The sequence below is a fragment of the Equus quagga genome, chromosome 17 (assembly GCF_021613505.1).
Source record: "Equus quagga isolate Etosha38 chromosome 17, UCLA_HA_Equagga_1.0, whole genome shotgun sequence".
In the NCBI taxonomy this organism is placed as follows: Eukaryota; Metazoa; Chordata; class Mammalia; order Perissodactyla; family Equidae; genus Equus; species Equus quagga.
Window position 1 is genome coordinate 43,110,529 of NC_060283.1, and position 18,100 is coordinate 43,128,628.

The 18,100-nt window shown below is 38.2% G+C and overlaps 1 protein-coding gene across 3 annotated transcripts in view; it reads left to right on the forward strand.

The window, feature by feature from the left end:
- Window positions 1-18,100, forward strand: part of SPHKAP (SPHK1 interactor, AKAP domain containing) — a 153,849-nt gene that overhangs the window by 99,565 nt on the left and 36,184 nt on the right. For all 3 annotated transcript variants that reach the window (XM_046643130.1, XM_046643132.1, XM_046643131.1), the window contains 2 exons: window positions 14,005-14,064; window positions 15,677-15,811. In XM_046643130.1, coding sequence (XP_046499086.1) covers window positions 14,005-14,064; window positions 15,677-15,811 — 195 coding nt within the window. The remainder of the gene's footprint in view (window positions 1-14,004; window positions 14,065-15,676; window positions 15,812-18,100) is intronic.

Consider the following 18,100-nt stretch of genomic DNA (forward strand, 5'->3'; position numbering starts at 1 on the left):
AAGCCGAGAAGAAATAAATGCATCCCCATTTCTTACCCTCATCCTATCCTTCAAGATCAATTGTGGAGACTGAGTGTGCACCAAATAAAAATCCATCCTGTGGACAGCATCAGAACTATCTCATCAAACTCGAATTGGTGATTGTCACACCTGGGATCTCTGGGCTGTTGAAGACACTGGCAGCGATGTGCCCAAAGGAACTGGAGCAGCAATTTGCAATCCTGGGATCTGTAAAAACTGTGTTTTAGCCCTTAAGTACTGTTGGCATTTGCAGGAGACAGAGGTTTGCCATAAAGCATAGCTTAAAGGGAGCATAGATTTGAGATGGCGGCCTCAGCTCCCACCACTGGGAGTCCCGATGCCATCAGCTGTCATTAGTATGCGTATAGCACTCACTGAGGAACGGTGCCCCAGCTCCTCTCAGCCTGTCAGCTGGAACTCTCACTTGAGGTTTTGCTGTCACCACTCTTAATCCTCTCTACCATCACGGCGAATGCAAGAGGGGAGAGAGAACATCCGAGGTGCCATCAGAAGCAACAGTAAGTTCTTGAAGTCTCCCCTACCGGCCGCTTTGTTCCCTGGGGCTTTCTCTCCAGGTGTAAGAGCATCAGTGCCCTAGGAAGGAACCTTCCCCAATAGAAAAACAAAAATCCCAGGAGCCAGTAGATGGCTCTGTTAATTATTTGACATTTCATGGTCATACTATCATTTTGCTTTGTTTTCCATTTAGTTTCAATATGGTCATTTTCTGTTCCTCCAGTTGCTCTACTGTTTATCCCCTCCGTCTCGTCTTCTCTGTATCTCCCTCCCCATTGACTTGGTCACCCTAGGAAATAAATGTGCTTATGTTTCCTTTGTCTTAAATCCTCTTCTATCCTTCCCTTTATCCCACAATCTTGTCAAACCACTTTTTGTACCATAACTTTTCACCGCACTTAGAACAGAGTGGTAAGAATCCAATATGCTAAGTACCAGGTCTAACCCTCACTACACTTGAAGAAACTTGGAGAAGATATTTAATATTTCTGAGCCTCCATCTGCTTATCTATAAGTGGCTCTTAACTCCAAGTATACATCAGAATCAACTGAGACCTTTTTCAAAATGCTCATGTCCAAGTCCCACTGTTAAAAATTCTGATTGAGAAGGTTAACAGGGAACCAAACACGTGTATTTTAGGAAGGTCCCTAGATAATTTTGATAACTCCTCCCTTCCATTCCTCAGCTGAGGACTACTAAATAGATAATCTCTAAGGTTACCTGATCACAACAGTTTATAATTAAGTGATTTATTGCCAAACTTCTTAAAATATTATTCTGTACTTGCTGCTACTTTCTCCTAACCACTCCACAAACCATTGCAATATCTTCTGCCCACCCCCTACAATTTTCCACTACCTTTATCACCCATCCCTCCCCAAAGAAAACACCTTGTTCCTCACCCTCATTTGTACTATATCTGAAAGGCATTATTATTATCCAAATAACCCAGGCTTTAAAAAAAAATGGCAACTTTTCTGCCACTCCTCCCTCACTCCCACCCACATAGTCATCAAGTCTTCTCCAGGCTGTCTCTGAAATGCCTCTTCACTCCCTTCTGTTCTATTACCTTGGCCACTTTTGCTGCCTGTAATCCGGTGATTTCCTTTGTTTCTTTTCCTTTTCCCATTATTGCCAAAGTACTATCCCAAAGCAGTAAATGAAGAAAATTTTATTAGCTTAATAGCTGTCACCAGAATTCAATTCTGGAGAAATTTTGTCTTTGATCAAGAGAAATATTTGAGATGCTTCCATTAAACATAGATGATTAAATACATAAATTTATCTCCCTCCTAAAACCATACTTAAGTGAAAGTCGAATAGAAGCTATATAAAACCAAAAAGGACAAACAGAATGGAACAATAGGTGAGAGATGCCAAATTTTCAGAAAAAGGAAACCAAATCGACTAGAGCAGAACTAAGAATGCTTAACACCAAAAGACTTCGGAGGAGAAGGCCAAGTCAATTCACATCTCAAAATCTGGTAAATGATTAGTAATTAGAAACTAGGTAACAAACATGGTAGAGACAGGTAAGCAGAGGGCTGAAAATAGAGATGTTCATTGAAAGTCTGTGTAAAGAAGAGTTAGAACTCTAAACTCCCTCTCTGATCCTACATAAGAGGCTTCCATCCCTTCCATTCCGGCAAGAGGATGTTGTTCATTGCACTCCCAGCATCTAATACAGTGGGTAGCAAATAATAGGTGCTCCGCCAATAGTTTTTCAATAAATTGATGGAACTGAAGGTTTATTCCACAGTGACACTAAGCCATGCTCCAGAGAAATATAGGGGGGAATCACACTACTGAAAACTGAGTTTAGGTGAAAGTCCATACACTAAGTGAGAAGACACTCCTTTCAGCTCCTTGGACCCCCACGATCCACGCATGCTGGATCCAGCTTCTGAGTCATCCATCTATTTGGAACACTTGATTCCACAATCAGAGCTTAAATGCAGAGGTTTACTTGCCATATCTTGTTAACAGCCTGAGCTAATTTGAACTAGCACCTCCATTACGAAGGCCATTTTTCCAGATGTCATTGCCTTAAATGAATAAAGTTCAAGGAAGCACATTGGACAAAGAAACCAGGAATCAGTGTATATGTCAGTTTTACTAGCAGAGACAAAAAGAAAATGAAAAAGAAAACAATATTCGTCATGCAGAAAGTCTTTTGAAACATGGATATTTTAGTAATTAATCAGAATTCTTGTCAAACAAATGCAAAAGACTGGTTTTTATCCTTTTCACTATGATAGATGTTCCCTCTCGTATTTTTTTGTTTCTCTCTAATTGTTTTATTTATCTATCTATTTATTCATTGTATGAAGGCTACAGACTTCCAGTTTTCAAAGGCTTGACTTCATTTATTTAAAAAGCAAGTTACTTCTCACCACTTGCCAGTCTATTAAAACATTTTAAATTAATGAATCCCTAAAGGGCTCTAAGAATACAAGCTATAGGGGCAGTAATTGGGACACATGCCTTGGGCTGATGGCTTCCCATGTAGACCTAGAGAGGCCAAATTGAGTGATTCTCAGAGACCCAATAAAATGAAACTGACAACCACTTTCTGATGCCTTTCATCAATGTAGACAGTCAATCTGGATAGTTCTGTTCAAAAGAAGGAAAAGTACCTGCTTCCCCTTCCCGGCTTGATTTGTAGACTAAATTTTCAAAATAATCACTCTCTTTCCCTGTGTAGCATCGCCCAGGATGTGCATTTAGTAGTGGCTATTGAGCGTTGGTTTTCCGCACATTTGACGTACACCAATGGGATTGCGACATCAACTATTGAAGAGGCACAAAGAGTTTGCTCAGGTATACTGAGACATCCTGGAGAGGTAAAGTTAGCAGTTATTTATTAGTCTGGCTGTCGAAAGTATGAGAGATGCTAGTTGGATGTCTAGCTTAGATAAATTATTTGCATTTTAAAATTCAGTTCACTATCATTTATTCTCGGTGATTTTAAGTGCTTAAATTGCCTTTTACACACTCTAAAATACTTGAGCTTGGACTACAAACATGAGTTTCTACACTCTTGCACTTTCTTTTCACAAATGTATATGACTTTAAAAAGAGGTAAAAGGCAACCACTGGAAGTTTATTTTATTTTATTACTTTAAAGATGAGAAATTAGAAATAATCCTTATTGGAAGCTTAGTTGAATAGTTAAAACATAAAATTCTACAAAGTTTAAAACTACGTAATATTTTTGTTTGATTTATCAAGTCTATAGCATTTCATTCTTATGCCATAGTCAAAGTTGGATTGTGCCATCATGCCTGGAGGAAGATTTTTGTGAATTAATTGATTAGCTTTTCAACACTGATGAAAAGTGTATTCTCAACTGATTTTTAAAAAATGTTTAAAATAGAGCGAACCCATATATCCTTTCATACACTGTATTAAGAAATTGAAATTATGTATTGAGTTCAAGGGGTTGATCTGTACACATAAAAGCTGGCATTTACTCATTCTTATTCAAGATCTTTTTTTATGATAATAGAGACTCTGTTGTCTCAAGATCTATAAGTGCTCTCAACAGCACTATTCGTATTTAGGAACTTAATAAATGATAGTGATTAAGCAGTGGTTGATGATTTAACATGTCTACACTCCTGCTGTAAATTATAATTTTTTGCTTGCAGATGTGTAGTTGATTCCCTATTTCATGTCTGTTGCAAGCATCCACTGGTTTTATGACACGTGATGAAGGCAGCACCCATAACAGAGGCATGCATTTAGATGAATTAAATAATAAGCACCTCTGGGAACAAGAAGGAAGACATTTCTTAAGTAAATGTTTTATAGCCCTGAAAAATAACGAACACTCTGTACTTTTACATAGTAGTCTCCAAACATAAGTAAAATGAGGTTTAGAAAAATAATGTTTTTTTATCAGTAAATAATGTTTATATAATTAAACCGAAACAAATATTTATACCAACTAGATAAAATTTGGGTAGCAGAGGAAGTAATTAAATGCAAGCAGCCAAATTTTAATTGTCTTACATTCTCAGAAATAGCTATTCTTTATAAATATTCTATCTCAAATTATTTAGGTTGAATCTTATGAAACTACCATCTTTTTATGAAAAAATCTAAGAGCAGCAATTTCAAATAGGTCAGTTTTATAGACTATAACCCAGAATTCAATAAAATGTCATCCAATTTGCTCCAATGCTCCTTATTTTATATTTCATTTAATCTTCATAGAAGTTCTGCAAAGTAAGATTTTATTATTCTCATTTTTTTCTGTGGTTTATCAAGACTCCAAACTACTAAAGAATGGAGTCATCCCTGGATGAGAGCCAGGATTTGAAGTTAAGTTTGTCTGCAGGCAAAGCTCATCCTCCTCTCACACCTGCATTACTGTGCCTCAAAGATGAGAGAATGTTCCAGTCAATGTTCGAGTCAATATGGATAAGTCATTTACTGTAGATTAAATTTCCTCCATTTTACTTGGCAAAACTTACAGAATTTTAACATTCTGAGCCATAAGTGTGACTTCTACATAGAAAACGTAGGATTTATTTTTTAAAGATTTGAAAATTTGGTGATTTTTGCTGCATAGCCTACTTATTTCCTCAGTTCTTTGTTGTCAGTGCTTTGACTGTGGTTGTTCACAGACTTTTGGGATCTGGGTTATTCGTCGCTTCCGTGATTCAGGGACAGCCCTGTTCACTCTGTCCTTCTTTCACTAGAGTATGTTTATCCAGATTAAGTAGGTTAAACTCTTGAACTAAAGTCATCCAAGAGAGTTACACAAGCTTATAAAAAGAAAAAAAGCAGTTTGAGTATGGCAAACTTTGAAGAGTGAGATGTGTAGACCCATCATATTTAACTTGATAATGAACAAGAATTTCATGTTCTAGTCATGAGTGTTTGAGGATCCGCAAACAGATCATCTCGCCTACCACCTCCTGAGGTCCTGCTCATCTATCAAAAGATGTGAATCCTCTGACTACTCCCCCACCCGACACACGCTCCATGCACCCCAGAAAAAGATATTCCCTAGTAAGCTCGCTGATGATTCCTGTGGCTCATCTGAAACTGACCTTAATTACGGTAGGCAAAGTGGAGAGTTGAGAAATCATCTTGATCAAAAAGGAACCAAAGGTTTGCTGCTGAAAAGAAGATTCCCCACTATCATTCATGATATTTGTAATAATTCATCTGCTTGACATTTGATCAACATTTGGCTTTTCTTTGCCCACACTATCCCAGGGCATGAATCCTGAGAGTTCAGAAATTTATCTCAGCTCTTCATGTATTAATAATCTAAATAACATCTGTGAGAGAAGTAGGGAAAGTAGAGCCAAGCCAATTGTATATTTTTTCCTTTCAATTTAACATAGAAACAACGTAAAATTTCCAAATCCTGTTCCAAGGGAAATTTAACTTATCTCTGCCCCCATCATCCTAGGGCACCATTTTTTCTTAGGACCAGCCCCTTCAGTAGGAGGAGGTGACAGGAGAAAGCTCTCATCACCAATGAGACGACAGATGACAAAATTACAGTAAAAAAAAATCTATCTCAAGCCAGCCCTCATGGTCTAGTGGTTAAAGTTCGGCGCTCTCACCACTTCAGCAGCCCAGCTTTGTTTACCGGTCCCAGAATCATACACCACCTGTCTGTCAGTTGCCCTGCTGTGGCGGTGGCTCACACAGAAGAATAGATGGGCTTACAGCTATGATATACAACCATGTACTGGGGCTTTGGGGAGAAGAAAAAAAAAAGAGGAAGGTTGACAACAGATGTTAGCTCAGGGAGAATCCTTCCCTGCAAAAAATAAAAAACGCCTTATCTTGTGTTTCCCAAATCCTCAGTCACCAGGGGAGATTTTGAAAAGAATTTCCTTGGAAGCAACCCAAATATCCATAAACTGATAAATGGACAAATAAAATGCAGCATATCCATACAACGAAATATGCAACAATAAAAACAAATGAACTATTTTTACACACTATGCCATGGATGAATCTTAAAAACAATATGTTAAATCAGTCACCAAAAGGTACATAATATATGATTCTAGTCATATGAAATGTCCAAAACAGGCACGTATATAGAGATAGAAAGCAGATTAGTGATTGTCTGGGGCAAGGTATTTTGGGGGAAATGGAGATTGATTGCTAATAGGTACAGTTTCTTTTGTAGATGATGAAAATATTCTAAAATTGATCATGGTGATGGTTGCATAACTCTGTGAAAATATTAAAAACAATTGGCGTATGTGCTTTAAATGAATAAGTCATACGGTATGTGAATTATATCTCAGTAAAGCAGGTCTTTAAAATGGAAATTTAAAAGAAATACATGTTCTTTATCTGGTGAACGCATATCAGACCTTGTATATAAGTTTATCCTCTTGCTCCCAAATAAATGTCTTTTAAAACAACAAAAATTGTGGGAAAATAAATAATATCTTGAGTAGCATACTTATTTTTTATTTATTTTTTAGGTTAGCAGTAAAACTGGCTTGACGTATGGTTAGTTAAAATATCTGTCATCGTTTAATAATTTCTATACATTGTACTGTGTCTCATGTCACAAACTCCTTGAATAGCTTCCCTCAAAACAACGTTTCAAAGATATTTTTAAAAATATTGACATCGGAAAAAGCAGAGAGGTTTGACAGTCTCAAGTGTAAATAAAACTTTGCATTTTCATTTTGTGTGATTGCTGCCATCATTTCAAAACAATAATAACTGGATACAAATGCAGCATCATTCCAAACAGTCAAGTGTGTTCCAGAATGTCTGACAGCAGCATGGGATAACAACATTGATGTATAAATTGCCATTTTAGTTATCGTCAGCCTAAAGTACTAATCAGAGAAAATGCCATGTTCTTTAAAAGATCATTTTGGTCCAGGGTCCTGAATCCAGCAGAGGTCTTTTGGTTGGAGGAAGAAAAGAGGCAATTTTTTTCTTTGGAAGATTTGTGGATCAGCATTTTAATACCATCAAATTAAGAGATCCTATCGTCTATCTCCACATGGCCAGATGGCTGCATTGTTAGAAGCTGCCGAAAGAAAGAATTGGGTTTCTTCTAAGACAAAGCATAAGTATATGTTTGACCATAGCAAACATTCAAATGCCTGGATTTTAAAGCCAATTTGACATCATGCTTTTTGTTAACATTTTCTAAGCAGGATCTCCATAAAAATGACTTCCTTCATAGGTTTTAGCTGGACTTCAGGGGAGATGAAAAACATACCCAGCAGAGGAAAACAGAGGTCCCACATCCTGGGCTAAAACCCCCTTTGTCACCTAGCCTCTTGCACAGTGAATTGCCCATAGTGTATGCATAATGCAACGGCATTTCTCAACTATTGCGTTCGACTCGCTGAACACTCAAAGATGTTGACTAAAATGAATACGTGAAAAAATAAAACTGTCGGCATCCAATCTGAGTTTTACCCCGGCAATGATCATCAGTACTTTTCCTGTGATTTCAATTCAAAAAGTCAAACCTGAATTTTTATGTGACAATATAGTATTGTTTTTGTCTTGTTACCAGCACATTGGGTTCTTATTGTCCCCCAGGATGGAAATCAAGAGACAAGCAAACGGGAGTGGAAGAGTAAAAGTTTTTCAGCTTGTGCACAGGAGAGGCACAAGGGAGTCAGTGCAGAAAAGAAAGAGGCAGGTGACCTATCTCCTTAGGGAGCAGGATTGTGGGGCTTTATTAGGCAAAGGCTGGGAGGAATGCCTCATCGTGGCATGTAGAGGTGGGTTTTCCTTGCACCTGCGCTGTTGTTCAACATGCGACATGCTAGCTCTCCATCCCTGGCTGTGATTTTTACTATGCTAATGGGTCTAGGGTCACCTTCAGTGGACTCCTGGGTGCTAGGGCACATGCGTGAACCCAGGAAAGTCCCAAGGCTGTGGAATGTGGATCTTGGTGGCCTCTCTCTGATTCTCCCAGCTTGCAGATTGGTTAAGGCGAATCTTGTTAGGGCCTTATCTTGTTAGGCCAGGGCCTTGCAGATGGCCCTGTCTCATTAGGCTGGTTCCTGTCTCAGTCTGACTTAATTTGTATCGAAATAAAACTATTTATTAAAGACAGTTAACTCACAAAAGTTGCTATGAATTACAGTTCACTTAAATTATTTGTTTTTCTTGTTTGTTTTACTAGGTTTTAATGTTAACCTCTTTCTCACAGTAGCCTTTCACCAAAATACATTTTATATCACTAGTGAAATATTATGTATCTTATATATAATATAGTGAATACAAGATATATATTATATTCATAGTGAAATTTTATTTTCAAACATGCTTACATGGCTCTCCATGTATGAAAAGGGACTTATAAGTAAAATAAATAGTTGCGATTTCTTGACTAAATAACCTACAATACCAAACAGAGAAAACAACATATTGTCTATGGACAATTTTTATGTCCATAAAAATGTCTATGTTCCAATTTTTACTACCTATAAATAACTTCAAAGAATATTTTATTAGATTGTGTAAAAGGCAAAGTCATAGAGCAGCATCATTTTCTCAGTGATACTTACTTCCACATTCCATTTTAAAACCATAATAATGACAGAAGAGAGGCATTTGAATTTAAAAGTTGTGTGCAACCACAAAATTAGCTTTGTTAAGTAGGTAAGAAAAAAGGTGTCTGTGTTCTCTCAGTGAGGCTGTTTCCATCTGCTTTGGCAGAACACGTCTGCAGATGGTCTGAGCAAGAACGTGTGCAGACACAACACGAGTGAATTTTACCTGAACAGAAAGGAGCTTCCATTCTAAGAAAACCCTTAATACCTTTTATGTCTTTATTACCAATTATGGTCCTCAATATTTTGCCTTTTTCTGTTTTTTAACAAATCCTTATTCATGAGACAAAGCCCAGTCAAAATACTTTAAACAGTACCAATGCTGGATTAACATTAACCCAGTTAATTCTCCTCCAACTTCTCTATATATCCCCTTATGTCCTTATTGGAAGAAAACTTTGTTTATTGACTACATTGGGATTCACTGCATAAATAAGGGAAATAATTATTACGAGTGTCCCTCTGTGGTACACCCATCATCTGAGACAGTGCTTCCGCTTCACTCATGCATACACATTTATCAACAAGCATTTATTAGCATCTCTCAAATGCCAGGCTATGCTAAGCACTAAGAATACAGTGATGAAAGGGGTCTGTGCTCATGAACTCACAATCCAGTGAGGCTGAAGGAAAACAGACTCTGTCTAAGAAAAAAGGTGATTAAGTAAATACACATACTTTAAAAAAAATCCTTCCCTGGGTCATTTGGCATATTTGGACTTGAGCATTTGGGCATTTCACAGATAACCGAATAGCATCACTCCAGATTGAGATGAAGAGTCAACACAGACCAGTTACTTCTTATCCCCAGTTGGCTGATATCTGAGACATACATCCTTGGCCTCCCCACCCACAGCATTTTCTCCAGACTCTGAGGGACCCCTTTCAATACACAGCCCATTGAACCGTAATGCAGAATCTTCCAGGCTTTAATATTTTAGTCACACATAGCACTCACGCTAGCCCCCTAGAAACTTTATTTCAACTTCCCCTTTACCGAAAATTTCCTTGTAACCTCCTGTAGTAACATGAGAGCAGCTTCCCTCACAGAGAGGGAGATGCCTAATTCTAACCCTTGGGTCTCTCTCAACGTTTATTGCACAGGTAGTGTATCATAATATTGTGATTTCCTCTTTCATTCAACTCTTTTAAAATCTGCTGAATTATGCCCAGAGTCTTCATTGTGTAGAAAGAAAGGCATTTTGCCCACCAGCTTTGATCTCACTTCCAGAGTTCCTCTGGGAAGTGCCTCTGGCCTTGGACTTCCCACCTTCTGTTTTCTCCCTCTGCTGACCTTGTGCTTTATTCACAGCCTCTTACCATTGCTCAACAGGTGCTGATCAGGGAAAAGTCATCCATTTATTGTGCCATTTTCCCTCTTCTGCTCTTTGATGTGTGCTGCCAAGCTTACCTCAAATCCAGCCTTCTCTGCCATGCCCTTTGTGATTGACTCCATTCTCCCAACTTCCTTCTCCAGCAAATAAGCCTGTCACTCCTATAATACTTCATAATGTTCTTCATAGTTTTAGGAATTTGTTCTGCCTCCAGACACACCAGAACTCCCTGAGAGCAAGAACAGTACCTAAAATTGTCTTCTCAGCACCCAGCGCCAAGACCATACACCTCAGAGATGTAAAGCTAATCCCCTCATCAAACTACACAAACCCCTCCCCATACCCACCATTCCCCAGCTCTTCTAGACAGAGGCCTGTCTTATATTCTCCACTTGGAGTTCAGCATTCGTGGAGGCCTAAATCTCAAGGAAAGAGCCCAAGGTCGTAGAGAGTGAACATATGCAGAAAGCCATCCCATTACATGGACGATTTCACCATGAAGTGGATTTACTGTAAAACCATCAAAGCTTTAAATTCAGGACTCCTCAGGTGCACAGGCCCCACTCCCAGGGCCCTGAGAGGGGTCTTAGCAATGTGCTCACATGGTTATATATGTTTCTGCAAAATTTTCAAAAGGAAGATATTTTAACTACAACTGTCTCTTTCCATTCAGCATCTTATCTCCCCTTATGTTGAGAGTCGGTGGAGTGAACACAGACATGTGTGGGGTCTGGCTTAAGGGAAACTGAGTGAAGCTGTGTTTACATGAGATATGTTTATGTGGCTTGAGATCACTCTCATGTATAGTTAAGTGATTGCTAGCCATCCAATTGTAGGAATGGCTTCCAGGAATACTCCTACTGTTAACAGGGACAACTCAACCAGATGTCGTGACATGAAGGTGTCAGGTCAGAGACAGTTTCACAATGTGAGCATGTCCCACCATCCCCAACACCAGAAATACATAGACAGTGGAGAGAAAACAAGGTTTATGTGCCAGAAGCTAGTCTGTGGAAATTCTTCCACTCATCAAACATGTGAAATTATAAATACAAAATTGGGTTCTCACTGATGCTTGGTCAACACAGAAGTTCTCTCCTGGAGGGAATTTATTTGATAATACAACATTGAAAATTATAACTGCACCATGCATTTCTTTTTCTTTTTCAATGAGAATCAAACAAAAGAGAATTTATCCAAATTCTTATGTTTGTAGAGCACAAACCAGTAACAGTATTATAAGTAATGAGTATGCCTATAACAACTCACATATGAAAGAAATTTTACAGTGATTTCCCACTAAATTTGACATCAACCTGGAAAATGAATAAGATATTATCAATAAAAGCTTGCAAAACTGAAAAAAAATCAACAATATTAAAGTAAGACTGAATTATCTTTCTATTCTCTCTAGAGAAAATTATGTTATAAAACTGCTGTCATATAAACACACAATCAAAGAGTATGGAACCAAAAACATAGGGAAAAAGTATTATGGAGGTGTATTGGGCAGTTGGTTAGTTAAAATATCCTTTTCCTGGAAGTTATCGTGTTTGTGGTATTTGTCAGCCTTTTTAAATTTGGTATTTGTTGTGATTTCTTTTCTCTTTCTAAATAAATGAATATTCACTTTCACACCTAATTTAGAATTTTCAACTTTGTTATTCTTTTTCTTAAAGGATTTCTCCCAAAATTGTATGTACACAGGCCCTAAAAACCTGGTTCATTGCCTACCAACAAGATATAGAAAGATATATGCACCAAATGTGAGCAAGTCGTTGGCCTATGTCTTGCTTTGTTCCAGTCTTGGCCCAGCCAGCAAGTATGGAGGGTTTCCTCCAAATGTAAACAGTTTCATATTGCAGCCCAGAGGGAATGAAAAGAAAGTTCATCTTCAGAGAACTAAAGACAATGTTGGAGGGCAGATAAATCATTACAGGTCTTCCTTGATTTACAATGGGGTTAAATCTTGATATACCCCATCGTAAGTTGAAAATATCATAGGTTGAAAAGGCATTTAATACACCTAGCTTAGCCTCGCCTACGTAAAATGTGCTCAGAACGTTTACATTAGCCTACAGTTGGGCAATGTCATCGAACACAAAGCCTATTTTACGATGAAGTGTTGACTATCTCATATAACTGATTGAACACTGTACTGAAAGTGAAAAACGGGATGGGTACAGAAGGGTTGTAAGTGTATCGGTTGTTGACCCTCATGATCGCTTGGCTGACTGGGAGCTGCAGCTCACTACCACAGCCCGGCATCACGAGAGGATTGTACCACATACCGCTAGCCTAGGAAAAGAGCAAAATTCAAAATTCCAGGTACGGTTTACACTGAATGTGTGTGGCTTTTGCACCACTGTAAAGTCAAAAAATTGTAAGTCAAATCACCATAAGTCGGGGACCATCTGTACTATAGATGCCTTTCTTTGGTCTCTGCTTTGCCCTCTCCCACTGTGATATAAGATATTAAGAGCCTGTGATGCCCAGGGGCAAGGTAACGCACCTTTCTTTAAGGTGATTGGAAAATTGTCTAATCAATTCAGTAACCTCCATCCAGCTGCATGTTGTTAAAAGTCCCGGAGCACTAGTGGACATTGAACCAATTTTCCAAAGGTAAAGTGTCAATTTTTATATGAATATTCTCCAACTGCTCTAGATCATGAACCCCTGCCAAGTACCACCAACGTCTGTGCTTGCATTTGCACTGTCCACAAAGGGGCTCAAGCCCAATTCCTCGCTATTTACCCATCTTACTAACCCAAGGGAAGAGAACCTCTGAATGAGAGTGTGGGTGGCATTTCATGTCCTTCCTTCCCCCCAAATGCCCATCAAGTTATTCCTAACAAGCAGATATTGTATCTCAGGGATGCACTGCAAGGATATTATAAGCCGAGGAAATATCCCATGATATGAGAGTAAACAGTAGTGAGCTTTACTCCTTAGCAACATATAACTATTTTAGCTTTAAAGTCTTTCCCAAAATCTTTCAATTAAGTTTTTTTAACCTTAAAAAGAAAAAGTATGGACTCTGAGAAAACATGACCCGAAACAGCTAACTGAAATCAGAAGACCCCCTAGGCTTGCAGGCATGTACTTAAGTCCAAGCATCTGACTAAATGTCCAGATAATTAATGTTTTCAGTTTTTTATGATCCAATCAATTTGTTCAGAATAAAAACCTTTCAATGATTTTTGGCAAAATATTGTAGAACCTCATTTGCATGATCTCGTTCAACATGCACCTTCTGAGATCTCATTTCTAATCCTTCTCTTTCTCAGGCCTGTGCTGTAATCAGACTCCCTTCCTCCCTGTTTCTTTACAGTATGTTGTATTTTCCCAACTCCAAGTACCACTCGAGCTAGCCGACCCACCAGAGATGTCCACCTCATTCCCGATCCACCAAAATCCTAATCAAGAACAACCTCACCTCCTTGAAACTTTTCCTTGTGTTTTCTTCTCCCCACTTCCAACTGATTGCCCATAGTAATGTTCGCCTATGTGATGTGTTTGAGATTTGACTTATCACAGTGTTTGCCCTCTTTCCCAGGTCTGCTTTGTGAACCTGGATGTGAACAAGGATGAGTGCAACACGGAGCACCTGCAGCAGGTAATGCTTGGAGCTCAAGTCTCCGGGAGTGCGCTATGAGGGCTGGCTGAACTGAGGAGAGAACCAACGTGACTTCATCTGTAAATGATGCTCATTTTGTAGGAGACTCTTTAATTGGATGGTTTCATCACAGCCTATTTCCCTGACCCCTTTTTCACAGTTTGCCTCTGTATATTTGTGAAACTTGCTTTCTCAGGTAGACAGGGCTGCTCTCCAAGCAGGCGCTTTCTCCTGCCCACCAGTGCCTTTCAGTGGCTTTTTCCATTCTGCCCTTCTCCACTCTCAAACGTCCTGTCTGAGATGACTTTTCCAAAACCTGCTTCATACCCGCCAGCCCTTCCTTCTGGCTCTCAGGTTTGCTCCTTCCTGCTGCTTTCATCAAATGTTTTATCTCTAACCTTGGTTTCTCAGCCCTGAACTCATCTAGGGCTCAAACTTTTTACCCTCTACAGTAGCTAAATAGTCTAAGGTCATCCAAGGTTGTGAGGCTCCTGATGGAAATCCTTGACAACATGCAAGAACTTGAAGGTTCATTCAGTCCTTTGGAACCAGAGCCTGTGGGTACAATGGGAAGAATTAAGTGGTGTGACATGATTATCATTTCATGTCCATAGCTGAAAATGGTTTGACCTACTATTTGGTATAAACGCTATGTGGTGTTTATTGCATAGCAGTACACTATTTGCAACTTGATCATCTCAGAACAGTAGACCTGCAATTACTCACTTCCTCCTGCAATATTTTTTCTTGACAATGCTGCACCTGAAGCTCCTCAAACCCTATTCCCCATACAGATTATCCATTATAGATTTCCACTGAATTCCAAATATCATTCACCTGTGTAGCACTGGAGGGATTTGTTTTCAAAAGAAATAAACATGTGGTTTTATTTGACGGAATTACGGTGCAAAGTCCATCAAAGAGAGAACAAGAAAGACCAAAGCAAATTGCATCTTAAGAACTGTGTATTTGAAGAATTTTTGTGAGTGATTTGAGACAATCTTCTTCTGTGCCTAAGAGCAGGCACAATGGCACTGATTTAAATACATAAACTTGTTCAAGGAACTAATCTTATTCTCTGGGTTTCAGGCTACTTAAGTGTAAAAAGGAAGTAATAGAAGTACCTAATCCATATAGGGTTGTTGTGGGGTTTAAATGTAGTAAGATGTAATATATGGAAAGTATTTAGCATAGTGCCTAGTGCATAGAACAAAATCAATGTTGGTAGTTATTTTATTATTAATATTATTATTATTGACTTTATTAGAATAGATGATTATTAGTCAAGTCTCTTATTCAAGGTCTTAAAAGAAAAGAATTTCCAAAACTGTTACTTATACCTGTGTGTGACAGTAATTATTGAATGTTTACTTTGGAAAGTTTAGAACTAAAAAGTTTTTAAGGCTTATGTTTAAGAAATTTCCTATTCCAGTCTAAAGCTTTATGCTTCAATTTTATACAATCTCTTCTAGTAATAATCATGGTAGATTAAGTAATCTATAGCATGAGTGATTATACGAGTATATTATTTTTGCAAGCAAAATAGTTTTGGGGTAGTATTTTGAAAGTGGAAAAGAAATCATCTAAACTAATAAAGATTTTTGCTCTACAGAAATTGGTCAACGTTTCACCAGATCTTCCAAAACTTATCAACTCCATGAATGTCCAACAGCCAAAAGAAAACGAAATTGTCCTCCTAAGTGGGTTAACATCTGGAAATCTCCAGGCAGATTTTGAAGTTTCACAGGTAAGTAATATAAGCTCTTGTTAAGGTATTCGCTAGTGGTAAGTTATCTGTCGTTAGCTCTCGACACAATCAGTGTGAACCTCAGATAGATGCTACACATAAGCTCCCATAGCATAAGGATCAAAAGTGTCTTTGTAGTCAAGGATAGTCTTCATTTGTTTTTCTCCTAAATAATTCCACTTAGAGTTTGACAGAGCTTCCCTTACATCAACTCCTAACATTTATTATCTTCTCAAGTTCATGGTGCTAAATTACACTTAACCTAGAGCAGACACACTAGGCATTGATTGGTTAGCTTGGTTTTCTACAAATCTACTGGATAATCAAAAACCAGATTGTCTTCTGTCTCAGGAATAATGCCAAAATTCTAATTTATACCATGTTGTCCCAGAATACCACAATTTCTTCTTTCTGCATGTTATTTCTTTCTTGGGATACTCCAAACCAGCCAACCTAATAAATACAGGATAGCAGCCGCAAGGATGGAACGGGAGTTTGCTGGGCCCAAAGAATAAAATTCCCAGCCGAAGCGAATGTTACTAGAAATAAAGTAGGAATTAAAATACTATTATTCTCATTCAATGCACTGGTGTTCATTGTTGTTAAATAAATCATTATAACACTCTCTATTTGAAGAAAACTAAAACTATTTCAAATTGTTTAATCAATTTATAGGAAAATATATAAAATATTTCTAAAGGCATATTGTATAAGAGATTGCTAATTTTCTCAAATAAAATACTTGATAGTGATACATGACACAGCTACAGATTAAAATAATGAGCATTTGTTTTCCTCCAAATTGTTCTTTCTTGAGTTTTAGTTTTGCTGGAAAATTTTAAAATCTTCTTTTATTCTTCAATGCATCTAAATATAAAAAATCTCAGAAGCCCACTCACTATTTCTTGCTCTACTCCAGATGCTTCATAAAAATCTACAATTTGCTAATCAAGACTAGAACAAAATTCTTCACAGTCAGTCTAATAGCACATTTCCTTGTGAGAAAATTAATTGTCTAAAAAGAGAACACAGAAATGGGTCTAAGTGCCCTCTCTTTACATTAGGCAAAACCATGATGACCAAAAGCAATTTTCACACCTGAGTTTTAAGAGTACTTCTGCACTAGGCCTGTGAAGATTCCTAATTAAACATGACAGAACAATGGCTTAAACACAAAGAGAATGTATTTTCTCATGTAACTAAAAACTCCAGTGGCTGGATTAGATACAGGGACTTGCACAATGTCATCAGGACATGGATTTTCTCTTGTGGCCTCTTTCCTGCTTTCTCCATTTTCCTCATCATGAGACAAGCTCTTCCTGCAAGGAGACGATATCCCTTTAGGTTCAAGTTGAGCAAGAGTGAATGACTCTTCCAAGTGGCTCCTAGCAAACATTGCATTGTGTTCTGTTGGCTTTCATGTGTCACATGCCCATTTCTGAACCAATCCCTATGGCCTGAGGAATGCAGTGTTCGGATTGGCCAGGCCTGCATCAGATGATTACCTCTGGAGCTGGAGGTGAATTACCGCATGTGAAGTACTTGGACTGTGAGTGGGCCAGAAAATGGCATCTCACAGCATATGAGAACCAGAAGAAGGGTGAACGATGTTGGCTCACAAAAGTAACACAGACATTCATTAGGGTCAAAAGAGTCAAATTGCCCAGGACTCATTAAAGATCATCCACCAAACCATGTTCAAATCTGCGTACTTTTCCTAAGAGCTATGAAGAATTGCCTGTGAACTATAACACTCTTAAACATTTCATTCTTCTTTATTTCAAGAGTCTCCATCACTTCCTATGTATCACTTCACCCTCTACAATCTCCCAAAGGCCTACATCATTTTGTAGGTACCACAATCCATATGTTTTAATAGACCAGCAATGTTAGGGCAGCATATCAATGCTAAATCCCATCTTAGCAAGTACGTACACATTTAGGGATATTCTCTGTTTGGCTGCCTTGCCCCATTAAAATTGGCAATCTGTTAATCCATAAGGAAGGATGAAGATATTGGCAGAGGCAACTTGAGCTGGGTTAAGTGGAGAGGTCTAAATCAGTCCCAAGGGCATAGCTCATGTCCCCATTGCCCCTGTGTGGAAGAGAATCAACAAGCTACTTGGCACCTTTGACCCAGGAAATTACAATGCAGAAGAAGATTTTTGACAATCAGCCTAAAATTTTCAGTAGTCCAGGTAACAAATTACCTTACTTCTCTTAACTTTGATTTCCTACTCTACAAGAGGGAGATTTTAAAAAATACTTTTCTACATTCTCGGAAACAAG